This window comes from Mesoplodon bidens (assembly GCF_964165515.1).
Source record: "Mesoplodon bidens genome assembly, chromosome: 11".
In the NCBI taxonomy this organism is placed as follows: domain Eukaryota; kingdom Metazoa; phylum Chordata; class Mammalia; order Artiodactyla; family Ziphiidae; genus Mesoplodon; species Mesoplodon bidens.
The window spans coordinates 73423793-73450488 of record NC_138167.1 but is presented as its reverse complement, the minus strand read 5'-3'; the positions used below and the strand labels follow the sequence as shown (position 1 = coordinate 73450488).

Genomic DNA, 26696 nt, shown 5'->3' with positions numbered 1-26696 from the left:
TGTTGATGGGAATCAAATGGGAGAGTGTTGGAGGTCATGTGCTCCAGCAACGCAAGGACCTGGAGAGAAGGTATTCATGGACAAGATGTACGTTTTGTTAGTTGAGCAGAGGGCCCTTCCCACTACACAGCATGAAGTTATGCAAGGCTGATCTTCTTTTAAATGGTATGGCAGACACTACTGACTGCCTACCCATTCCTCTCCTTCTTCCTTGGTAACTGAACACAGATTTGGTTCAGGTACCTGGTGTCTGTGTATTTCAGAGGAAGATGGACCCCTTTCCAGCCCCAGGGGAGAATTTTGGTTCATCTTAGCCTATCATGGTATTTATTTGCCCTTTGTCTATTATTGGTTAAGGAATGGACAGGCAAGTCAATTGTTCCATGGGACAGGAAGAAAAATCTTCAAAAAGGCATTTTAGAAAGTTTTCCTACTCTTAAGAAAGGACAAAAGAAGAGAGATATTCTCTTTTCTCCTTCCAGTCTTGGCAAGGCGTTACTTATCTTGTAATTCTCTTAATTGGCAGTTCATTCCTTTCTCCTTTCCTTTCCTTTCCTCCCTCCTTCCTTCCTTCTTCATTCTGTCTTTCTTTCCCCTCTCTGAACTCCTTTTTGCAAATGAACATTTGTTGACTCCCTCATAAGACAACTCCCTAAGACAGTGTTTCTTAAAATGGGTCCAAGAACCTTCTTCATCATATCATGTAGGGCATTAATTTTAAAATAACAATGATGGGACGATAAACAAAAAGTTTAAAAAAAAGTTACTATAGAGGAAAGAGAATACAGAATAGATAGGGATAGAATAGGAAATCTTTATTAATATACCTTGTTTTGCTGATTTGATCTGCATATTTGGCTTTGGAAACATGCAAATGATTTACATGTGTTTTTTAAAAGAAATCAAAGTGGAAAGAAAAATCTAAATGAAACAAATGAATAAACTTCCAGTTTCAGCTCTCATGTAAAGAGCTTGGAAGTCATCAGTCCCATCCTTAAAACAAGTAAAGCCTGGACAAACTGAAAAGTAATGGCTTTTTGGACCCATTAGAGAACTGAGGTTGCAGGGCCAAGTACCAGCCCAAACTATGGAGAGAGATGAGGATCTAGAGCATCATAATGAGATCTACTTACCTGGAGCAAAAGCCACTGGAGTCATGAACTGATAGGCATCTAAATGGTAATGTTCATGAATTGTTGGAGACTGAGTGTGGACTAGTATGAGTGACAGCCCCTGGGGATCTCAGTCTTAAGGGGACCCCCAAGCTGGATGGGCTTTATCTTCAATAACCACACCAGGGTCTCAGGATAAAGAGCTGAAAAAAAACCCCTCATAGCTCTGGCGGGGGGTGGGGGGGGGAAGAATAATAATTGTGAAATATGCCCAGAGTTTATTCCATAACAAATGCCTACTCTCCAGGGCAAAAGACTACCAGCACCTTGTTCCAGAGCCCTGGGAGAAGGCCATTGTTCCCACTCCAGCCCACTCTAGCTTTCTTGTCTTGTCTAAGGGGAGGGGAGGTAAGAAAGTTACTATAGAAGAATAAACACTTGTGAAAATTACAGTCCAGAGACACAGGCCCACTAAAATACTGAGATTTATTTGGAATATTAGGGAAGGCTCCCCCTCCCTCACACCTTACTACCACAACAACAGGGGTCCAGGATAATAATGGATCCACTGAAAGAGCTGCAATATGCAGACCATGCATGAGAAGGAGTAGTTAAGGGAAGCCTGAAGTTGAAAGGGCTAACAAAAACAAGGACACTGAGGGAAACTGAAGCCTCTGATACCTACAGCTACAGCAAACATCAAATACAGCGCAGCTCCTCCCCAGATTAATATAAATCCTCACACTAAAGGCTCAGTTCCTATTACCCAATGCAACGTACCCAGTTTTCAACAAAAAATTACAGGACATGCCAAAAGGCAAGAAAAATCAGTCAGAAGAGACCCAACAGACATCAGAACCAGACTTGGGTATGACGCAGACGTTGGAATTACCAGACATTTAGTTTAAAATAACTGATTAATATGTTAAAGGCTCTAGTGGAAAAGTAAACAACATTAAGAATAAGGCGGAGAGATGGAAATTCAAATAAAGTATCTAAAGGAAACGATAGAAATCAAAAACAGTGTAACAGAAATGAAGGATACTTTTGATGGCTCATTAATAGACTTGACACAGTTGAGGAGAGAATCAGTGAGCTCGAAGATAGGCCAATAGAAATTTCCAAAACTGAAATGCAAAAAGAAAAAGAAATGAAAAAAATGGAACAGAATGTCCAAGAACTGTTGGACAATTTCAAAATATGTAATATACATGTTGGAATATCAGAAGGAGAAGATAGAAGAAAGGAAAAGAAATATATGAAGTAACAATGGCCAAGAACTTTCCAAAATTAATGACAGACACCAAATCACAGACCCAGGAAGCTCAGAAAACACCAAGCAGAATTCAAAACAAAACAAACAAAATCATCCTACACCTAGGCATATCATACTCAAAATGCAGAAAACCAGAGACAAGGACAAAGCCTTGAAAAAAGCCAAAGGGAAAACCACCTTACCTAGAGAGGAACAAGGGTAAGAATTACAATGGACTTCTCATCAGATACCATGCAAATAAGAGAATAGAGTGATATATTTGAAGTTTTTTTTTTAAAGAACCCCAACTTGGAATTTTGTATCCAACAAAATTATCCTTCAAAGTGAAGAAGAGAGAAAGACATTGTCTAACAAACAAAAACTGAGGAAACATTGCCACCAGACCTTTCTTGCAATAAATGTTAAAGGAAGTTCTTCAGAGAAGGAAAAAATCAGAAACTCAGGTCTGTGTAAAGAATGTAAGAGCATTGGAGGAAGAAGAAATAAAGGTAAAATAAAATCTTTTATTTTTCTTATTCTTAATTGATCCAATAAGATCCATAAAAAATAAAAGCTTACTGTTATTTAAAGGAATAATAGTAACAATGTAATGGGTGATTATAGCATATGGATAAGCAAAATAAATGACAGCAATGTCATAAGGGACAGGCAGGAAGAATTGGGACTACTCTGTTATAAGGTACCTGCACTACATGTGAAGTAGAATAGTGTCATTTGAAGGTGGATTTAGATTAGTTAGAAATGTATTTTGAAAACTCTAGGGCAATTACTAAATAAAATTTTTAAGTATAATTTACTAGGAGAGGAGATAAAGTGCTCAATTAAAACTTAAACCCAAGGAAGGCAGAAAAAAAAGTTTCTGGCAATGAAGAGAAAATGGTTACAAACATATTAGTGTTTGGTTGACATTAACCCAAATATATCAATAATCACTTTAAATATGAATATTTAAATATACCAATTAAAAAACAGAGATTGTCATGGTACATTAAAAACATAAAACTCAACTATGTGTTGTCTACAAAAACACAATTTAATAGGTTAAAAGTAGAGAGATAGAGAAAGATATATGTTAGGTTAAAAGTAGAGAGATAGAGAAAGATATATGTCCTGTGCTAACACTAATCAAAAAAAAGCTGGAATAACTCTACTAATTTCAGACAAAGCAGAATTCAGAATTAGGGAAATTATCAGAGGGGCACAACGTAATAATAAAAAGATAAATTGTCCAAGAAGCTATAACAAATGAATAAAGCTGATAACTTATCTACACAGATATTTTCCCCATGGGACTTTAAAACAATTATTTGTACGGTCCTTGGAAAATATACCCTAATGACAAAATGCACCCAAAAAAAAGATCTTAAATGACTTTCAGTAATCACATTGTTAATAATAATATTGATATTCTGAAACTATCACACACACATGCACACAACTATAAAGAGCTGGGTCCTACCCTTCAGGGACTTAGGGCCAAGTGCAAGAGACCGACATAAAAGCTATTAATCATGGCAACATGAGAAGTAATGTAATAGGGCTATGAACAAATGCTGGGGTAATAGCCAGGAGGAAACACTTAACTTTGCATAATACGGTCAGGAAAATCTTCCTAGAGAAAGTAACAATTGAGCCATTATTTTTCCTTAGGGATTGAAAAAATGTGATATTTAATGCTGTCATTCCTTCTGCATATATTAGCTGGAATTCTCAATTTAAAAAATTTCCATCAACTATTTTGTTGCTGTGAGATAGAGTTCATATAGGAAAGGCAGGATAAATGTTTGACTTTCCCCCTTCACTTACTAGTTTTTAAGCTAATAATTCTGTTACCTAGATTCCTCCAAAGGTGAACCTCTTTGGGTATTTTATTGTAGTAGTATTATGACCTCATAGCATTAACACATTTGATGTGCTTCAACCCATTAAGTTCCTATTTCCAATTCTAAAATTGTCACATCTTTAAGCTCCCTCAAAGAATCTTGAAGTTTTTCACAGCTTTCTTTCTCGTTGGCATGACCAAATGATCCAGGCTCATCTTTTACATTTCTTGCCCCAGACATGGAATCAGCCATTTCTCCAAAACTCTGACTCCTTCAATGGGAAATAGTATTTAGAGCATTTGGGAAGCTTTTTAAATGGTGGTCTCCTGTCTCTAGTTTCCCTCTCTTTAAAAACATTCTCCGCCTTTATGCCAGTGTCTGATGATCTTTCTCTAATGCAGATCTGATTATGTCCCTTACTTGATGATAATTGTCCATGCTGCATCATCCTCCACAGGTTCAAGTCTAAGCTCCTTAGATTGGCACACAGGACCCTTTTTTTGCCTACCTTTGTGGTTCACATTTCTATCTACCTTTCTAGCCTACTTTCCTGGGCACATACTGCCCTCCAACCATGTCAAAGCATTTTGTAGCTTTCCAACTGAGCCATGCATTTTGTCTTTATAATTACATGTTTGCGACCATTTTCTATTCATTGCCAGAAACTTATTTTTCTGCCTTCTTTGGTTTTAACTGAGCATTTTCTGGATATCAGTGACAACTGTGGGCAGAAATCAATTCAGCCTTCAGGTGGTTCCAGAGTGAACGGGGGGATCCCTTCTGGCCACAGCAGCCCCAGGCCACCCTACTTGTAGATTACTTATCCAGATGCTTTATAGTTCTTCCTGAGTCCCCTTCACTGAAACAAGACAACGTAAGGTAAATACAGTCTTATTGGACTATTTATCCCTACACCTTGCAGAGGTGCATTGAAGGTGCTTCAGCAAGTTTGTTGAAGTAAATAACTATGTAATTAACAGATGTGTCATTAACAAACATAAGGTTGGACTCATATCTTTACTATAATATAAGATCCATGAGGGCAGGAATATTGTTTAACATTTGTTTGTTTATCATCAGCCCTCCCAACAGCATGGAGACTCCAGGAGGTGGAAGGGAGGGTAGGAAGCTTGTCTATCCTGTTCACCTCTGAACCTCTGCCTAGAACAACGCTGATTGTTCATATATTGGCTGAAATAAAGAAATTAAGAAAGGAGGGAGGGGGATGAAAGGAGGAAGAGAAGGGAAGGGAAGGAAGAGTGAGTCTTCCTCGGCAGAGGTTTCTCTGCTGAAGGTGATCCAGGCCTAGACCCACACATAATGCAACTCTACAGTATAAACCCACAATTGGAGATTTTGTTAGAGGACATATTGTCTTCCAGATTTCATTTTTAGAATTAGTTGCACAGGGCTCTGACTTTCACTTAGAACCAGAGTGTTTCAGTGCTGTGCAAAATGTGAAACTTGTTTCCGGTGACTTCACCGCACAAGGAAATCCATCATCTTGTGCTCTTGTGGGTCTGTGTCACCTGCTACCAGTCAGACCAGTGGATGGGCCATTCATAGCAATCAATAAATACTGTCCAGAGACAGGGATGACAGCAGTGAGCAAGAGGGACAAAGTTCCAGCCCTCCTAAGGCTTGTGTTGTGGAGCGGAGAGGCATGCAATGAATAAGGAAACAAGACAAACAATTTTAGATGGTGGTAAGTTCTGTAGAGAAAATAGAACATCAGACAAGTAAATCATTACAATAAGGTGAGTGTTAGGATTGGGAAGTACAAGGCACCATGGAGACAGCAGCAGTGGGGGGCAGAGCATTCTGGATGACCTGGGAGGGGTTCACCCTGCACCCTCCTCTTCTGTGCTGCTCCTTCATCCATTCCAAGGGCTTCAGAAGCCACCAAGGTCTACACATCAGTGCCAACTCCACGCTTTCATGGGGCTGCCTTCCAGTCATTGCCACTGGGCTACTGGGAAGTTTTATAAGCACTTCAGGTCACCTCTGCCTTGCTGCCAGATCTTCCCTCCTCCCCCCATCAGACAGTCTCTGTGAATGGTGTCAATAGCCCAAGTCAGAAACCTGTACATCACTCCACCCTGCCCCTCACTGGGCACATCCAGCTAACACCAAAGCTGATAGATGTGATCTCCTCAGTATCTCCTGAACCCAGTCACGTCTTCCTGCCCCCACTGACATGTCCCTATTGCAGGGAATCCATCAGGATTCCTCCCCCGCCCCATCAGTGACCACCGCCTCTAGCAACCAACCCCCATCCTGGTGTCACACTGTGGCCACACTGGTATCTACAAAATACAAATGTAGTCCTGTATGCTCAAATCCCTTCCAGGATGGGGTTAGCATGACCCCCGTGACCTGATCCTCACCTACCTCCCAAAGAAATTGCCTGTTACTCCTCCCTCCCATTCTATGTGCAGCCATGCCAGGCTCCAGACCCCAAACATACCACAGAGGCTCCTATGTCTATAACACCCCTCAACCCCCCTGCCTGCTGAATCCAGTTCCTGGCTTAGTCATCACTTCCTGGAGGAGGCCTGCCTTGACACCAGCCTCTTGGGCTCAGCTTCACATCCCCGCTCTTGGTTCCCGCAGCACTCACAGTTTCTCCACTGCCCGCCTGTGTATTTGTTTTGGAGGATAGGAGCTGGGTCACTCGTTGTTGTGTCCACAGTGCCTGTGAAGTGCAAGAGTGCTACACTGCACCCCAGCTGTCCTCCTCTCTAAAAGTGGGGACAACAATAATACGTTAGCTGTATTGTGAGGATCAAATGAGATAATGCGTGGAAAACACCTATCACAGTCAATACATAAAGAGTAAATGGTAGCTATTATTACTATATGATGTTGTTCATACTGAATCTAAACAAACATTTTATTGAAGTTTGAAATACATTCAGGAAAATACATAAAATCATAAGCATACAGAGCTCAGTGAATTTTCACAAATGAATGCACCCTTGTCACTGGCCCCCAGATAGCACTGTTTTATTTTATTTTATTTTTCTTTATTGAAGTGTAGTTGATTTACAATGCTGTGTTAGTTTCAGGTGTACAGCAAAGTGATTCAGTTTATATATATAAACATATTCTTTTTCAGATTCTTTTCCATTATATGTTATTACAAAATATTATAGTTCCCTGTGCTATACAGTAGGTCCTATCTACTTTATATATAGCAGTGTGTATCTGTTAATCCCAAAGTCCTAATTTATCCCTCCCCCCCTTTGCCCTTTGGTAACCATAAGTTTGTTTTCTATGTCTGTGAGTCTGTTTCTGTTTTTGATTGGTAAGTAAGTTCATTTGTATCATTTTTTTAGATTCCACATATAAGTGATATCATATGATATTTGTCTGACTTTATTTAGTGTGATAATCTCTAGGTCCATCCATGTTGCTGCAAATGGTATTATTTCATGCTTTTTATGGCTGGGTAATATTCCACTGTATATATGTACCACATTTTCTTTATTCATTCACCAGTCGATGGACATTCAGGTTGCTCCATGTCTTGGCTATTGTAAATAGTGCTGATCTAAACATTGGGAATCTTTTTGAATTAGAGTTTTCATCTTTTCTGGATATATGCCTAGGAGTGGTATTGCTGGATCATATGGTAACTCTATTTTTAGTTTTCTAAGGCACCTCCATACGGTTCTCCATAGTGGCTGCACCAATTTACATTCCTACCAACAGCAGATAACACTATTTAAAGCTCAAATGTTATCTTCTCAGAGAGGCCCTCCCTTATGTCCCACCCCCTACATAGCACTCATCATCAGACATCCTAAATAACCTAATTATATATTTTATATATTATCTATCTCACCTCACTCCAACGTAAACTACAGGAGAGCATGAATTTTTTTTTAGTCTATTTTGTTCACTGCTGTATCCTCAGCTCCTAGAATAGTGCTAGGCACATAGTAGCTATGCAACAAAAATTTATACTAAAGAATGAATGAATAAGTGCTTATATTCATTTCTTTAAGCTCCTGGGTGCTGCAGCACTGTCATGTCTAAGAAACAGTGCCCTCCCAGGTTAGACAGCGCAGGGCAGGGACCTAGCCTAGCCTGCGCCCTGAACTGTGCACGGCACGCATCTGCGCGGCCCACCTATAAGTTCTTTCTCCTCACTCGTCCCTGGCGAGTCTGGCCCATCCCGCCCCAATTTTGCGTGCATAATAAGAATGATAGCAACAGCCATAATAATAGTCTCCTCCGCCCTCTGGAGACAACCCGGCCTCTGGCATCCCTCAAGGATTTTCCCAGGGCCTGAAGCACGGGCTTCCCCGCAACCACCGGAAGGCACCTGGTCAAGCTCCCCGCCAAGTCTTCTACCTCCCAATGGGCCCCTGCAGCTGGCTGATGGAGGTTTTTTATCATTCGCCCCATTTCGTCCAGGGAAAAACTGAGGCTGCGAAAGGAGAACCCGGCCTCTCTGATCTCCTGACTTGGAATCCCGTGGTCTTTGCCACCACGCACACCGCGACCACGTGCGGTGATCACCACCGTCGCCTTTGGTTGGTTTCATACCCCCCTTCCCTTCACCAACCATCGCGGCCGGAAAGAATGTGCCTGGCGCTGCTCTGAGATCTGAGCAAACGGCTGTGCACGGTGTTTCTGCAGGAACAAACGGGTAACGAACCAGGCACCGGCCGGGCAAGAGGGGCGCCTCACACAGAGTGGTCAGGCGCACTCCGAGGAGGCGACGCTAGCTGAGATCAGGGTGGTGGGAAAGGGCCGGTCACGCGGGGACATGTTGGGAGAGGTAGATGGTAAGGAGAGTTCCAAGTAGCGAGAACAGCGAATAACTAACTCAGCCACTTTTACATCCACTACCTCGTTTAATATTACCGCACACTTTGAGAGGGGACACTTTGCCCCATTTTACAGACGAGGAAACTGAGGCCCATAGAGTAAGGCATTTACCGAATGGGATTCGAACCCAGCTCTCTGAAATACGCTAAGTCCGGACTCTCCAGCCCGCATTCTGCGCCGCCTCTTTTCTTCCGCACCGTGACCTTAACTCGGCACGTGCTGGACCCTCGCACCCCATCCCAACATTGTCCCACTTAGGAGGGCAGACCGGGGGCTTTCGGAGGGACCGCGGAAGCCGCGCCCTGCTTGGGGTCCCGGGTTAGAGACTCCCTCGCCCTGAGTTAGGGACCCCTCCCGCGCGCCCCGCCCCTTCCGCGGCCGGGCCGGCGCTGCCTCTGTCCATGGTCAAAGCACCCGGGTAATCCGCCTTTCTCTTCCGCCCGCCGAGCCCCATTCATATTCTAATCACAGCGCGGCCGGCCCGCGAACGGCCACTTTATCGGGGCCCGCGGAGACGCAGCCGGCCCCCCCCACTTCCACTTCCAGCCCCCCAGCTCCTCGCCCCCCTCTTTCTGCACTCTACACTCAGCCGAGGAGGGGGTCCCTGGGAAAACCGCGTCCCCACTCGCAGGCCCGGGCTTCTCGCAAACTTCGTGGCTGGCTGGGGGCGGGGGCGGGAGGAGGGAGGAAGGGACCGAGACACAGACAGACTGACAGAGTTACGGGAAGAGGCGGGGGCTGCGGGGAGTGTCAGAAGACCAAGGGGGATAGAGACAGAGAGGGGCAGAGTCCTAGGGAGAGACAAAGAGGTGAGGGGGCAGGAGCTGGACCGAAACGCACGCAGCCCAAACCGGAGACATAGAGGGACACAGAGGACGAGGGAAGGACAGAGGGAGACAGAGACAGGGAGGCAGGCGGAGAGAGAGAGGCAGATACTCCCAGAAGATAGAGAAAGTTCTGGAGATGAGTCAGCGCCTCACACCCTCCCTGCCAAGCGGCCTTCTTGCCGCCCGGGGTGGGGGTGGGGTCTTAGGGCTGCAGTTCCCCTTCCCCTCCCCCTTTCAGCGCTCTCCACTCCCCCACGCGTGTCCGCGGATCCGCGTGGAAGGGAGTCAAGGCTTACCTCATCCCCAGGGCTCCCACTCAAAATCTAACCCGGGACCAAACTTGGGGGGCCCAAGAGAAGCGGGAAAGGAGTGGGGCCCACTCGTGGCCGCGTAGGCGACTCCCCAGGCTCCTCGGAGCCCCCTGCCCACCCCCCAAGCCTGCGCCGCGCCTGGCCGGATCGGGGGAGGGGGGGCAGGGGGGAGGGGGCCACATCTAAGCCAATTTTGATTTCGCCTATAATGAGTGCCGGGCGAAGGCTGGAGAAGGCCTCTGGAACTTTAAATAAGAAAAACGTTGCTAATGCTATAATAGAAGGGGGAAGTCGGAGGGCTGGGATTGCGTCGCTCTGAGCCCCCCTTTTCGGAGGCGGCTTTTCTTATTCAAAACAGGCCCACAATGGGCTTCACAGTGCGCCTCGCCACGGCCCCATCTGACGAGCGGCCATTCATCAGGCCGGCTGGCCTATCAATGACATTGCTCCCATCGGGGCTCCTATAAAATGATGCTTTTTCCCATGAAACATCCGCAAACATTTTGACGGGTTTGGCTTTGCCCGGCTGGATTACTGAGTGTCCCCTTGCTCGCTCGCTCTTTCTCTCTCCCCCTTCTCCGAGCCCTCTCCCTTCTCTCTCTCTCTCCTCTTTTCTTCTTTCTCTGTTCTCCTTTCTCCTTCTGCCTTTTCCTTTTCTTCTTTATCCTTCCGTCCTTGCACTCTCTGCGTCTCTTTCTCCTTCTCCCCTCCTTCCTCCCTTCCTCCCTGGGCAGCTCTAGCACAGGGGACCCCCAAACATCAGGACTTTTGGGGGGCGCCTGTGCTGTCCATGGGAAGAGCATGCATTGTGGGTTACTGGAGGAACCCGACATGGATTCCACAGGTTAGTCCTACTGGTGGGGGTTGGAGGGAGACATTGGGAGGGAAAGAAGAGCTAGAAGGGGAACTTGAGCAAGAGTCGCAAAAAGTTCAGCAGGGTCAACTTGACAGCGGAACCCCAGGAAATAACGGAGCCTGCAGAAGTTTTCAATCCCATGCGATGTGCGATGTCTGTAAGCGGATGCGTGGAAGTGTGCGCGTGTGACTGTGTGTGTAAATGTGTGTGCGCGCGCGCTAAGGAGCGCGCTTTTGCTAGCCCCGGACACAAAGTTATGTAAAGATTCGCTGGCTCGCGGCGAGCTCGAGGTGCCACTTGCAGAAACTTTGCGAGCCGACCGCCCCCTCCCGGGCCCGGCTCCTCCCCCGGTTTGGGGGCCCCGGAATAGCGGTGCGCTCTGGAGCTGGTGGCTAGGGCCAGGAAGCCGAGCGGAACGCCCCAGAGGCGGGGGAGGGCGACGGCTCCGCACAGCGCCGGGGAGGTGGGGACAGAGGCTCCGACTGGTGGAGATGCGCAGCTGGAGGGAGTGGCGGCGGCGAACCCGGTGGTCCTGGGGAATCCGCGCCCGGTCTAGAGGAGGGAGCCCCGGGCCGTCCGAGGCGGGGTGTAGCCTCCTTGCCCGGAAGGGGCACCAGACGATGCGCTCTGCTTGGGGATTGTAATTCTGCTGAAGGGAGGACAAGACGCTGAGCGGCTGGCGAGGCCTGGCGTCTGGGTCTGCAAACTGCTCGGCACTTTGGTGTCTGTTGGCTGTGGGCATCAGGTTTTGGGGTTGTGGCCGTCCGTAACAACAGAGAAAGCAAGCCAAGGAATCTCTTACAACGAAAAAGCCTAGCGTCTCGGTTCTTTCTCCAGTAGAGTCTTCGCCACCTCCCAGTTCTAGCGCCTTTGAAGAGCCGCCAAACTTCTAGATCAGAGTTATGCTCCCTATGCCCCTTTCAGGTGAAAGGAATTCTCTGGAAGTTCACCTCCTCCCCCAGCCGCAGTCTTCCAACCAGTGCAGTCCTATCCCGGCTTGGTTGCAGCCTTGGAGTTTCTTGGGGAGAGGCAGAAACAGGGCAGTGAGAGCAGCCTGGGCCGAGGCAGCAGCTTGACGCGATGCTTGAGGGGATGCCTACGAGCATCCGCTGCTGGACTTTGCAGCGCGGAGCAACAAGTGCCTTCCAGCCTCTGCCATCCCCTAACACACGCGCGACTCCTCCCTGAGCAAATAAACACCACACGATTGTTTCCCCATCTCCACTCTGAAGCAGGCTGGAAATGGATGTGGGGTGGGAGTAGGGGTCATCCGGGCATTGCCCCTGATGGTCTTTCTTCCATCCTTGCAGAAAGATTTCCAGCCTCTCCTGGCTTCTGCTGGGGCCCTGGTGGACAAGACGCCCACCCCCTCTGGCCAGGGGTATCTTTGATTTTCCAGGGTAATTGTCTATCTCTGATCTCAAGAGCTAAGTCCTTCTCCACTACGCTCCCCCGAGTGGGTGTGGGTCCCCTGGGAGTGGCGAAAGGCTGAGCCCCGAAGAACTCCTTACTATGTGCAATGACAAATGAAGGTAAGGAGAGGAGTCGCCTGCCGCCCGCCCGGCTGCGAGTGCGCGGCCAGCCCTGCTGGATCCTCTCCACTGGCGGTAAAGAGGGCGCCCAGAGAGGGAAAAGAGACCCTCCGTGCATACTGCTATGCCAAGTGTTAATGTCACTACGCACCTCCTGGGCACCCCAACTTTAGAGATGAATATCCTTGAACAAAATTAAACCCATGTCTGCATGGTTTACGACCAAGTATTTGCGAAGGGTTCACGTAGGGACTTGGGGTCTCCACGCCCCACACCAGCCATGGCCCAGCTGGGGGTTTTAGCCACCCCTTCCACATGACTGGAGCTTCTCGGTGCGTTCTGGGGAGAGCTGCGGGGTTGTGGAAACGTTCTGTTTTCTGTCCTCTAGCTAGTGGTCGTGGAGACACCTGGTCATTACTTACAGCAGACACCCCCAACGGGTTCTGAAATCTTTTCTCCCATCCACCCCCCTCCCCTTCGAAAATCTGAGACATCCCTAGATCGCCATCCTGAACTCAAAAAGTTCTGGGAAACGGCAGCGTGAAGAAATGACACGAGGCGCACCAGGTGACATTTTCACTCGGGCTTGCAAAACCGACGACAAGGGAAGTGCGGCTCGGCGCGGTCCGGTCCAGGACCTTCCCTCACCTCGCTTCCAGAGAACTTAATCCAATTAGCTTTTCTTTGGAGTTTCCCTTGTTATGTAAAGGTCCTTTCTCCCCGGCTTGCTGAGACCTGCGCTCCTTGGAGCAGTTCGATTCTGCTCCTTTTACGGCAAATTGCGCGCAAATCTTACGGCAGAACCACGAATATTATCGTTTTATTATTTCATTCCGAAAGGGCTGGAACGATCGATTCGCAGCAAGTGCTGGGGCGATGTCCGGAGCGTCCGGGGTCGGAGATGCCGGCGGGCCAGGCCACCGTCCCCTCCTCTTAAAAGGAAAATCCCCGCAACGTGCCTCGGGCCCGGGAGGACAGTTTTGCAGGGGCCGGGGCTCTAGTGGTCCGCCTGGGGGCCCCTTCAGCGTGACCTGCGGAAACGCGCCCCTTTGTTCCGCGCACCGAGGCGGTAATATATTCTTCGAGTTTTCCCCAAATACTCAACAAGTGTGAGGGCTGAGACAATGCCCCGTCGGAGGAGGCCGGGGAGCCGGCGCGCGCCTCCGGGCGCTGGGCTAGCCCGCCGCCGAGTGCCACAAAGCAGAGCTCCTCTCCCGGGAGGCCCGCAGCGCGGCCGGGCTCGGGGAGGCGGCGGAGGCCGCAGGCGCACGCGTGGGGCGGTCGACGCGCCCTCCGCCCGGTGCGCGGTTTGCAGCTGCGTCGTTGCCGGCTCGCGCCTCAGCCCCGCGCCGCGCAAACTCTGCGCCGAGCCCCGTGTGGCCCGCCCTCCTCACGCGGGCCGCTGCCGGCGCCTACGTGTTCGTGGCCCGTGGCTCCAATCCCGGCTGCCCTTCCCAGACGATCGTTGCTCAGTTACTCAAGGTACCTGGAAATTTGAGAACGAGGGGCGGGGTGGGGGGAAAGTAGGTAGAGTTTTTGGCCACGGAGAACTTGTGCAAAGTGGGCCGGGGCCAGGTTGGTCGCCTGCGCAACAGAAGGGTTGTTTCTTGTTAAACGGGACGGCGCCTTACAGAGGGGCACTGACGAACCCGACCTGGAAACTTCTGCCTCTACCCGCTTTCCGCCGCGACCCCCAAAACCCAGAGCGGCCAAAGCACCCCTAGAGCCGGATTTGAGCTCCCTGGGCTACAACGGCGGGAAGGCACTCTGGTCTACAGGCCCCCGGCTCAGCACAAGGCCCGACCTGCTCTGAGGGCCCGCAGGTGGGGACCTTCAATGGCTTTGGCGTGGGGCCGGCGGGGCAGAGAGCGCCCGGGTGGGAGGAGGCCCCGGGCCTAGGAAAGCAGCCGTCTTCTCCAGCCCCGGGACCCGGACTGCGAGCTCGGGGAACAAGGGGTCGGAGCTGTGAACTTTGCCCCCGCGCCCAAATCAGACTGTCTCACGCCCTCCCCGGCCGTCTGTGTGTGTGTGTGTGTGTGTGTGGCCGGTAAAGGGGGCATGCTCGCCCCACCCTCACCACCTGCCAAGTGCCGACGTCTGGGTTTGGCATCAGGGTCAAGTAAGAGCCGCGTGGTCCCCAGGTCCCCAGTCCGGGTGGCTGCAGCACTAGCCAGCGCGGACGCGGCGTGCAGGCCGGGCTCGGGGAGCCCCACACGCGACTTGGTGCGGCGGCCCGGGACAACGCGATTCCCCCCCCCCCGGCCTGTAGGTCCTGGAGACCCGGAAAAGTTTGCAGGGGCCGCCCGGCGACTAGACCCTGGGATTTCCATAGCTGCGCCCGCCCCCCTCCCCAGCGCGTCGCCATGGAGACTGCTGGAAGTTGGTGGTGGAAAACAGACCCAGCGCAAAGCAAAATATTATGAGTGCAGTTGGGGTGACTTCAGGGGGGGCAGGGGACCGGAGGGCATGAGCGGGAGCCAGAGGCAGAGGCCGACAACAAAAGGCCGAGTACGAGGAGGAGAGAGGAGTTTGCACGGGGCCTCCCCGCCGCTGTGTGAGAGCTGGACCATCCTGCTTCCCAGAGGCGCCGAGGTCTCTAATTTCTCTCCAGCAGCTACACCTTTTCTCAGCCCGCCTGCGCGCCCTCTCTCCCACCCCTCCTCCTCCGGGTTCTCGTCCAGCCTCCCTCCCCATCCCGAAGTTAGGCGCCAGCTGGGCAGTGCGCCCGTCCCCCCCACGAGCCACAGGCTCACCAACGTGAAAGGTTCTGGCTTTTCTTCCCCACGACCCGTGGGTCGCCCCAGATGAATTTCTCATCGCTCCCCCCCCCCAAATTGGATCTGAAAGGGTAAGGGGTTAGGATAAGGCGGGAAAGATAAGAGAAGGAGGTGCCTGGTCAGAAATCTTGGAGGGGTGGGGAGGGTATTGAAGAGAAGATCCTCCGGATTTTTTTCTCCTTTGTACAGTGGGGAAAGCTCGGGGTTATCATTCTGACTCAGCCACTTGTAATGATACTTTAGGTAAATCTTCTAGCCTTTACAAGATTAATTTTAATTGCCTGTAAAATGAAGGGTAAGACAGCTCACAGACTGGGATTCTCTGACAAGTTAGACGTATCCCTCTTTACTATAGAACCCAGGTTACCAGTATCTGAACTATGATCCACTGCACAATTCGTGACTCTCTCCCCAAACTAATAATATACTAAACTATTTTTACAAGTCATTTAGGATTTTAAGAGTCAAGAACCTTGAATGACCCCCTTTTAAGGACCTGTAATTGCCTTTCTCAGTTACACCTGAGGTGCGTTCCTTAAGGTGTTAGATTTTATGGGGCTGTACCCGGCGTCAACACTGAAATGCCTCTGGGTGATGAAGTCAACATCACAGGCCCCCACAAATGCTGGATAAGAAGCCACACTGGCCCATGTGGTGAGATTTTGCTGTCAAGACTACACCAGACTTTACCCTCCGTTGCTCAAGCTTTAAGATTGCCACAGTCTGTCTGAAAGTTTACGACTAATTTACATGCCCGTGTCTGTGATATCTGCCTGGTACTAGGTTTATAAAGTAGTTCATCACACATTGATCCTCACAAGCACTCTGCGAGAGAGGTATTATTGTGACCTGCATCAGGCACAGGGTTTCACTTGCATTTCCAACACTGCAAAATCATGATTCTAAGTCAAGTTGATGTGTCTGTGTGCCTTGGTGTCTGTGCAAAAAAAAAAAAAAAAAAAAAGGCTGAAAAGGTATGGAATGGTGACATCACAAGTTGGACGCCAGACAGTCAGGTCTCCACTTGCATAGACCCCTGAGAGCCTGCCCTGCTTGCTGTACAGGTTACTTGGGACACTCTTCAGCTGCCCCTCCAGGGATGCACGGCTCTGCAGGATGGAAAAGGCGGTGCTGGGGGAGAATCTCTGACGTTGCTTCTCCCCACACCCACTCTATTTGAGATGTCTTTGCAATTTTATCAAGGTTAGGGGAGAGAATAACTCAAAGACATAATATGGAGGTGTCAGGTAAAAGTTAAAAAAATTACTTTGGGTGAATTTATCGGAGGTTTTATTCAGTCTCACTCACTGAGCACCTGTTGGGTGGCAGAGCCTGGGGATGAATAAGGCCACCAGCCCTACTGTCAAGGACTTTAAAACGTTTTGATGGGGGAAGGCATGGACATATTGAGAGTGGTGAGCGCTACAGGGGACAGAAAAATCCTGTCCCCTTGGGGCCTGGAGGAAAGGATGCTGTCTCTTGTTGAACACCCACCATGTGGCAGCCCCATGAACAGGCACTTTACCACACATTAGCCATTTAAGCCTGACAGCAGTTCTGCATTGTCCCTTTTTAGGATGAAAGAGGGTCTGGAACTTGCATAGGGTCACAACTTGCATGTGACAGAGCTAGATCGGAGGCCGGACTGGGAAAGCCCGTTCCCTCGCCCCACCCTGCCTGCTTCAGCTGGACACTGGTAGAGCGCTAGCCTGGCAGGGCTTGGTGATGACGCCGGCCGCCAGGTGGATTTGAATCCCACTTGGTGAGAAGGGAAATGCATGGATGTGAGTGGAGGAGCAAGGAATGTTGTGTCTTTGAGCGCCAGAGAAAACGTCTCAGAAGTTGCCCTATGATTCTGGATTTGAAGAGGATTTTAAATGATGGCAGTGGTAGGAGGCAGTGCATCGTAAGGGTTGAGTAGAGCATAGACTTTGGGCAAATTTTAGCTTGTTTCATCCATCCATTCATTCAAGAATTCTATGTGTCTTCTATGTGCCCTGCATTCTGCTAAATGCTGAGCTTTTAAAATGCCATCTCTGCTCCTCTGGAGCATAAATTCTAGACAGACAAACAGATAAACACAGAAATAGATAATCTCAGCCAGTGATACATACTATGAAGAGAAAACACTATCTAGATTAATGAAGATAGAGTGTGGTGATGGAGAGGTTGCTGCCTTTCACAAGGTGCCTTTCTGCCACATGAAGCTGTGTGTCTTTGGTCTGGAAGCTAGATATTGCTGAGCTTCAGTTTTCTTACAGAATTGATAGAACCGTCTGATAGGGCTGTTGTGAGTCTGCAATGCGAAAGTGATAATAAATAACGTATATTCAATACTTACTATATGTTTTCACTTTGCTAAGCATTTTAATTTAAATGCATTATCTAGGTAATTCTTACAACAGCGCTATGAAGAAGGAACTGTTATTGTTCGCAGTTTAAAGAAGGAAACCAACAGGCTCAAAACTGAAAAGTTTCTGAACTCTAGAAGTTGGGCTGTGAGACATACCTTGACTGCATGGGAAGCAAGATCGATCTTAATTGTGTGTGCCAAACTTTCCTGAGACAGAATGCAAGTAATAAATCTAGGATTTTGTTTTCATTTTTAAAGCTAATGTTTGTCAAGTGCCTTTCACATACCAGGCATGTACTAAGCACTTTAAATTCATTATTAGTTGTATTTTAAAATATATGTTAGGGGTACTATTATTATCCATTCCATTCTATGCAATGGGAAATGGAGGCAGATAAAGGATATCCTTGAAGGGAGTAAGTACCCTAACCTGCAGTGATCCACACTCTTAGTCACAAGGCTATACTGTCTTTCTCTTCTTTTTTGTTTTAGCGAGGGAGAGGGTTGTGTTGGAAAGGACGTCCAATGAAAGCGTATATTATTTTAGCAAAAGCATGCTATTTTCTTCCTGTAAGAAAGCGTTAGGATAGTCTTTTATACTGTGAAGACAAAATTGTAAATTATCATTGGCAAAAATAGGGACATAAAGGGACACATCTTTACTACAGATGTGAAATGCACTGTAGTCTTCTCGGGGATTCATTTGAAGTTTAGTTACCATTCGCTTTGTGTCTGTGAATGTCTAGGCTTCATTCATGCTCACATACAGACATACCTCAGCCAGAATAAACTAATGAGGCAGAAGCCATTAAGTACTGTGATTATATATGTAGCCTTTTGGTAATTTAACAAACCATATATTAGAGCTAGAAGTCATTCACAGATATGTGTTCCCCTATGGCTTCAGGTAGATGTGGGTGTGCTTTAATGAAAAGAACATGGGCTTTGCTATCAGATAGACCAAGATTTAAATCCCTGCTTGGTCACTTGCTAGCTGTGTGACCCGGGGCAAATGACCTAAGTTCTCAAGCCTCAACTTCCTTCTTTGTGAAAAAATCCACTCTTTACCTTCTAGGGTTCTTAAGAGGATATACTGGGGAGGAGGAGGTTGTTGGGTGAAATAAGTGAAGGGGATTAAGAAGTACAAGCTCCGGTTATAAAACAAATAAGTCACAGGGATGTACTGTAACAGCATAAGGAATATAGTCAATAATGCTGTAATAATTTTGTGTGGTGACAGATGGTTACTGGACTTGTCGTGGTGATTGTGTGGTAATGTATTTGTCGGATCACTATGTTGTACACTTGAAACTAACATAATATTGTGTGTCGACTATACTTCAATAAGAACAAAAAGAGGATATAATGAGATTGTGCACTTTAAGTTAAGCCTGGCTCCTAGAAATTGCTCAGTAAATGGCAGACCTTACTATGATTGAAAATAATTATCTGGCCTTCCTGTGCCAAATCCTAGGTGTCTAGTTGGGAAAAGGGGATAAGAATGCTGAAAAAAATTTAGATTGTTTCAGCATATCTAGATGTTTTCTGTACTACGTAGACATAGTCTCAATTCTCATGTCAAGATAAATCATTCTCTTCTAAAAGGTTTTAGGCTGAGGGATTCATGTCATTTTCATTTCTCTACCTTTCCCATGAACAAGGCATTTTATGTGCTTCTGTTTGCCATGGTTTCACCCTTGCGTTTTCCAGTTTGTTAAAGGAAGTGGAAAATGTGTCTTTGTAGAGGCAACACCTGTTGACTGGGATTTGAATCCTGCAAGAAAGGTAGTTCCATGGAGCTCTCGGAGGAGACGTATGGTGCACACCTCTGATGAAGACCCCTGCACAACCCCTGATGCCCTCCCAGTTCTAGAACGTGATGGCCCCCGTTCTCCATTCACTGCCCTCCCCCCACTGCCCAATACGTGTAGGCATCACTGTTTTATTAAAGACTGAACCATTTTACACTTGACTTTCAAGAGGGGAAACCAGTTTCAAGTGAGTCTTTCTCTGAAACTCGTTTTAGCAGGAAACTCGTTTAGTTCTTTGGCCTTTCTTGCATATTTTTCTAACGTGAGGAGAAAATGTCCATTTGTTCCATTTCTGTCTTTATAACTTGATTTTATCTACATTGTGGTTTTGGCGTTTTTGAAATATTAACAGCTTTCTTTAAGAGAGAGAAAGATCATAAAAAGCAGAAAAGAAAGAATGAAATTTAGCCCTTCTGTTTTCAGTTGAATAGGATCTGAATTTAGGCAACCAGGGCTGAATTACCTGTGCCAGTAGATTACGTGGTTTCTGTGCTCAGATCTGATCCTCAGAGCAGAATTTCTTTAAAATAGGCATATAGTTTCCACTTTTGTGGTTGGTTAATCCTCAATAAAATGTAAAAGCATAATCTTCCTCTGAGCAATCAATAATTATTAGTAGACAGGTGAACCTTGACGTGTTGGGTTTATATTGTTGTGATTGTTTTACTTTAATTCAAGGGGATAATAAGAAAGCCTTTGAAAAGGCTTCAACCCAGTGAAGGTTAGTTAGGGCTTAGTGCCCTGCGTGTTTTCTGACTACCCAATTGTGCTAAAGGTCAGCATTGTTTAGACGCAGCCTAAGTGAGATTGATGAATATAGCAGATTTTTATTTAATTGAAAGGGAGAATTACTACTTCATAAGCAAGGATCTCCTGAAAACATCATGTTGGAGAAAAATGCAGTATCAGTGAACATGAGTGAACTACTCCTGAACTAGATTTTGAACTGTCATTTGAATAATCTAAAGAGTGATTAGTGATTGCTAATTATACCACCAGCCACCAATTTTTGAGGCACGAATGCATTTCGTGGAGAAACTTATGTTAACACGTTTGTTTTGAATCTTGTGACAGCTCTGAAGTCATTTCAAGCTAATATTAGACTTCTGAAGAAGGAGGCGTTTCTCTGAATGTTACAATTACAGAATTTATAATTTTTTTTAAAAAGCAGGGGTGATATTTGAGCTCCACGTCATCTTTTTTCTGAACGATGAGTCTAAATTTGGGGGTGTTGATACATGTGATGTATTTATAGTTTGTGAACTGGTTCTCAGAGCTCATGGGTAGGTGAAATTCCTATTGAAGTTGTTGGGGTTTTATAAAGTTCCGGAAATGGGCCCGTGGCATAAACGCAGATCTGTTTATGGTGGAATTGATTGATCACTTTAAATATTTCGCTGTGTTTTCTTTGTGGTGTTCAGTTCCACTGCTGGTAACAAATGTGGAGTGGGGGCAGGGGGAGAATTTGGGTGCCTCTATAAGTTCTTTGTTCTACGGAAAAGAAAATCAAGTAATTTTGTATCATTCTTACATGGCTACATAAAAAGCTAAAATTTCTGTTTCTAGGAGTTTTTTTTTTCTTTTACTTGAGGGCTTCTTTTACAAAAACAAAAGTTTCTCCACAAAGCATTATTAGACATCATAAAAAAAATAAATAACTTTGGCTGAGAAAGCCCTGGGAGTTTACAAGGGAGGAAGATCCCAGAGGGCTTCAGGCCCTCAGTTAAAATGTGAAAACTTTTAAGCATTGGAAAGAAGATTTCTAAAGCGTTGAGCTGTTGTTGCGAGAGGGCCGTTGGTCTCCGTGAACTTTTATTTTCAACTCAGTGGGCAGAGTTTTTGAGGTTGCTGTGGTTTGGGTAGGGGACCTTTTCAGAAATGCCAGGCTTTTAGAAAAAAAAAACACAGCTTTTCTTCTAATCAAGTCTCCGTTTTAAAGTTTGAAAACTTTGCTGTGATTAGAAGAATGAATTATTTGTCTGCTTCGTTGGGGTTTCCTCCGGGTGCCCAGGCTGCAGGGCATTCTCCGCCTGGGCTACCTTGCAGGGCACTGCTGAGGAGGCACTGGGAGCGGGGAGAGCTGCCTGCCTGGACCTGATCTCACCCGCAACAGGCGTGAGCCTCACTTAGGCTGGTTGAGCCCCGAGCATAGCAGGGAAAGCGTGCAGGGCAGAGAGGTCCAGAGGGGTCCAGAGAGATCCGAGAGATGAGGAGCCTGAAAAAAGGATTCCCTGTGGGTCTGCGTTCTGTTCAGAGTTTTTCTTGGTATTGAGACATACGTAAAAAAGAAGAAGAAAGGAAAAAAACACCAAAGCCGTATGATTGTACATCGTACCTGGAGACTATATATTGATTGTTTTTGAGAAGGAAAGAATGAAAGAAAAGGAGATGAAGAGAGAAAGAAAGGAAAGAAGGAAGGAAGGAGGCAAGGGAGGAAGGAAAGGACAGAGGGAGGATGGGAGAGAAGGAGAGAACTACCCGAGTTATTTTGGTACTTGATGGCAGGCTGCCTTAATGCATTCTTTTCAAAATTATTAGTTGCTTTTTTTTATTTATATTTATTTTTTGCGGTACATGGGCCTCTCACTGCCGTGGCCTCTCCCGTTGTGGAGCACAGGCTCCGAACACGCAGGCTCAGCGGCCATGGCTCACGGGCCCAGCCACTCCGCGGCATGTGGGATCTTCCCAGACCGGGGTACGAACCCGTGTCCCCTGCATCGGCAGGCGGACTCTCAACCACTGCGCCACCAGGGAAGCCCTAGTTGCTTTTTTTAAATCAAGTGACTCCCTTTTTGAAATCGGGTAGCAGATTAATAACATTTATCATCTTTTCCAATCACTGTGCTAAATGCTTATACATGTTAACTCATTTAATTCTCATACCCAACCGATGGCATTATTTTCCCCATCTTACAGAAGAGGAAACCGAGGTGCAGAGAGCCTAGGTAACATGTCCAGGCCAACTGGCTAGTGTCAGATGAGGGTTTGAGCACAGATTATTCTGATTTCAAAGCCAGGCTGCCTCCTTGCCTCCTAAGACCTGGAGTTAGAAGGGGGACCTCAGAGATGTCCATCCTAGCTCCCCTGCTCTACTATATAACGAAGTTCAGGAGGTCAATTCACCCCTAACCCTGGGGGAGATGGCCGCTCATGCTGCAGTTCTCTGGAGCACACTGTCATGGGTGTCAGTGTGCTTCTGGCTGTCATGGGCACCTGGATGTGACTTTGGCAGCAGACTGCTGACTGAGGACACCCACGGGGGCTCCTTCCTGTGGGGGCACCTTCATGTCAGGTGTTCCTTTCATCTCTAATTGTTCTCAGAGCTTCTGAGTTCAACCTGGCACCACCACTGGGGAGGTGTCCCCCGCCTGCCAGTTACTCTGGCAAATTTGACATCTTATATCATCAAAGGCTTCATACCTATTTACTTACAGACGTGATTTTCCTTACAGTAGGTTAAGCATAAAAACCTTGGGTGTTAAAATAGCAGCCCCTTCCATTGCATAGCATGTCAGTTTGCAATCACTGTTACAATCATTTTTCAAAATATTTATTTATTCATTTATTTATTCATTCATTTATTTATGGCTGTGTTGGGTGTTTGTTGTTGCACATGGGCTTTCTCTAGTTGCGGCGTGCAGGGGCTACTCTTTGTTGCGGTGCGCAGGCTTCTCATTGTGGTGGCTTCTCTTGTTACGGAGCATGGGCTCTAGGTGCACGGGCTTCAGTAGTTGTGGCATGCAGGCTTAGTAGTTGTGGCATATGGGCTTAGTTGCTCTGCAGCATGTGGGATCTTCCCAGACCAGGGCTCGAACCCGTGTCCCCTGCATTGTCAGGTGGATTCTTAACCACTGCGCCACCAGGGAAGTCCACTGATACAATCATTAATAGCAGGGAGTTTTCAATCGCTGATACAAACACTAACTGCTCTGGCTATAGAATCCCATAGACTTAGTGAGAACCGGCTTTGCCATGGGCTAGATGTATGAATTCAGCAAGTCACGTGACCTCTCTGAGCCTCAGTTTGCTGGATAGTAAAGTGGGATCATGCAGAGTACCTACCTTAGAGGGTCTTGTGAGGATTAAATGAACTAATGCATATAAAGGGGTCCACACAGGGCCTTGGCATGTTGTAAAAGCTCAATAAACAGCAGGTGCTTCGAGCACTTGCTTCTCCTTGTGTCCCCCTAGTAGCTTCCAAGACCTGCCTTCTCCCCATTCCCCTTTCTGCCCCTTCCCCCAGGACTGCATAGGAGAAGAAAACATTTTATACAACACTTCCACTGTGTTCAGTCTTTTCAATACATAACCTCATAAACCTGTGATCTGGGCAGGATCATTCCCATCTTATACTTAGTGAAACTGCACTCTGTGGGATTCAGTCACTGTATGTGCTTTGGTTCGTACAGCGAGAGTATCCGAACTGAGGTTGTTATGGCACCAAAGCTAGTCCTGCTTTCTTTTTTCTTTTTTTTTTTTTTGTGGTATGCGGGCCTCTCACTTCTGTGGCCTCTCCTGCCGCGGAGCACAGGCTCCGGACGCGCAGGCCCAGCGACCATGGCTCACGGGCCCAGCCGCTCCGTGGCATGTGGGATCCTCCCGGACCAGGGCACGATCCCTTGTCCCCTGCATCGGCAGGCGGACTCTCAACCACTGCGCCACCAGGGAAGCCTGGTCCTGCTTTCTTAAACCAGGCCATCGCCATACCAGTTAAAAACATGCGGCTGTAATGAAGGTGTGGGTGGTTTCCCTTCCACGTAGAGCTCTGACTGTCTGAACTCTGCCTCACGGTGCTCTTATCCACGTGAGCCTCAAGTGCACAGACTTCCAATCCTCGTTTTCATTGTTTACTTGATGCTTCTTCCTTTGTTTCTCAAGATTTCCACCTGTGTCGTTATTCTCTGTGCTTAGCACAGTGCAAAGCATCTTCCAGAGTGTCTCACACAAGTCAGTGCTTGATGAGTATTTACTTAAGATATAAATCAATTCCTCCTTCATATTCTGAGGAATGCTGCACCTCTTTGCCTGCTTTCTAGGAAGCCTGGCTCAAGGCTCCATGCAAGCAAGTACTTGATAGATTAACTGCAGATGAACTGACACTCTTGAGCCCCTGTGAGCCAGGCATGGTGCTGGTGCTTCATTCATTTCTTTCTTTCCCTCCCTCCTCTCAGCCCTTCCTCTTCTCTCCTCATTGATCTGCTCTTCTGTGCCAAGCACCGTCCTAAGTGTGGGGAATAAGGTACAGTCAGCTCTTAAGGAGCTTATATTATTTTTCCTAATCCTCATAGTAACCTCATGGGGTAAGTATTTTTAATATAGGAAGAAAATTGAGGTCCATGAGGTTAAGTAATTTGCCCAGGGTTGCAGAATTTTCTTGGTCCCTTGTAAGGGGAGGATTAGAATTAGTGTCCTGCCGGCTCCCAAGGCCATGCACCAAGAGATCCAAGAATCAAACAGAAAGAATGATAACAGGAAGGAACTAAAGAGTAATTCCTGAGAGGTGGGCATGATATAAAAATTATAATAGCCAAGACTTATATAGTGCTTACCATGTAAATATTCTCTGTGCCTTATTCACTTAATTCTCATACAAACCCCATGAGATGCTATTATTACCACTCCCATTTTGCAGATTAAAAAAAATTGGGGCTCAAGGAGGTTGAGTTGCTCACCCAAGGTCATACTTCAAGGAAGTCAGACTTGAACCTGGCAGTTGAGCTCCACAATCTGTGTCCTTAACTACTACATTGTTATTCAAACAAACCAAAAAAGTGCCTTAGTCACAAACAGGTGCCTGGGACCTACAGCGGTTCCATGTATTTAGAACGTGCTCTGTGCCAGTCACTGTGCTATAAGTACTTTCCATGCATTTGTTCACTACAATCTCACACCACTAAGATGAGGTAGGCACATTATTATTACATTTTACACAAGGGGACACTGAGGTTTAGAGAATTTGCCTAAAGTCATTTCACTAGTAAGTAAGTAATTACTAAGGCTGTAATTGAGACCATTCGTCTGTAGCTAGTTACGAAGCCCACATGTTTACTCTTCCTTCTCCTAGGTGATTCTCAGGAAATGATCCAAATGAAAGAAAACATTACATGCACCAAGTTGTCCATTAAAACATTGTAAAAAATAGGAACATTAGCTCAGTGGAACACTGAGCATGTATTAAACAATGATGAACGTGAGGACTGTAGCAACAGAGGGGAAATCTCCATGATAGAAGGTTGAGAGGAAAAGGAATAGAAACTGTACATTCCCTGAGATTACAGTTCACATATGTGCACAGGTGCGCATGAGGCTGGGGAGCAGTGCAGAAAAAGGACACGTAGTTCACACGTTAGAGGGGTGGGATTGTGGGTCAATATGTTTCTCTTTTCAACATTAAAAAGTATAATTTATTCGATAGAGTAACACAGGAAAGAAAAAAGCGCTTTGCTTAACAGAAGGATATTTTGTTGATTTATCTCAAAAGTGCAGGTTAGTTTGAAGTTTCTTTGGTTCCGGCAGCCAGGAGTGCCTGACTCCTGAGTTTTCGGAGGGGGAATCCACATTCCTCTAATACAGGGGGTGAGAAGAAATGCAGAAGAGGTAAACAAACAAACAAAAACCTAGGAAAGGCAGTGATGTCAAGAATCAGATAATACCAGATGACGTGCACAGCGAGTAGCCTTGGCTCCAGTGATCTTTTTCAGATTTTCTATGTTTTAATAATATTGTAATAATAGCAATAGAAACAAAGAAAAAGTCTGCCAACATTGGGTAAGGGTAGGTATGCCCCCCGCCCCGAGAAGTGGAGGGGAAATGAAATTTTTACAACCTGGTTATGCAATTATGTACACTAACTCTGGTGTTCCCAGAGATATTTTCAGAGCAGAGATTTGCTTTTACATTGCAGTTATCTTCGACAGGAGATGGCACTGAACACCTTAGCTTTAATTTTCTCTAGTCTCTGGAGACTGTTGGTGAGTTCATGATCTGTGAAATATCAGCATTGGTGCACCTTCAGGGTTCCATCGCTAATTCTTGTATATTGCAAATAATGACACCTTAATTAATCTCTTTGCCCACTTTAGAATTTTCTATATTGAGTTTTCTTGAAGTAAGAAGGAGCAGTAACATTACTGAGTACATATTGTGTGTTTGGTGTTATTTTAGACACAGCTTAGTGCT

General features: G+C 46.7%; 1 protein-coding gene across 1 annotated transcript in view; it reads left to right on the top strand.

The window, feature by feature from the left end:
* Positions 1–10972: 10972 nt before the first annotated feature.
* RFX4 (regulatory factor X4) overlaps positions 10973–26696 on the top strand; it is a gene marked incomplete at both ends in the record, with an annotated part of 169765 nt that continues 154041 nt past the window's right edge. Inside the window, one exon of the mRNA XM_081249530.1 lies at positions 10973–11032. Coding sequence (XP_081105656.1) covers positions 10990–11032 — 43 coding nt within the window. The remainder of the gene's footprint in view (positions 11033–26696) is intronic.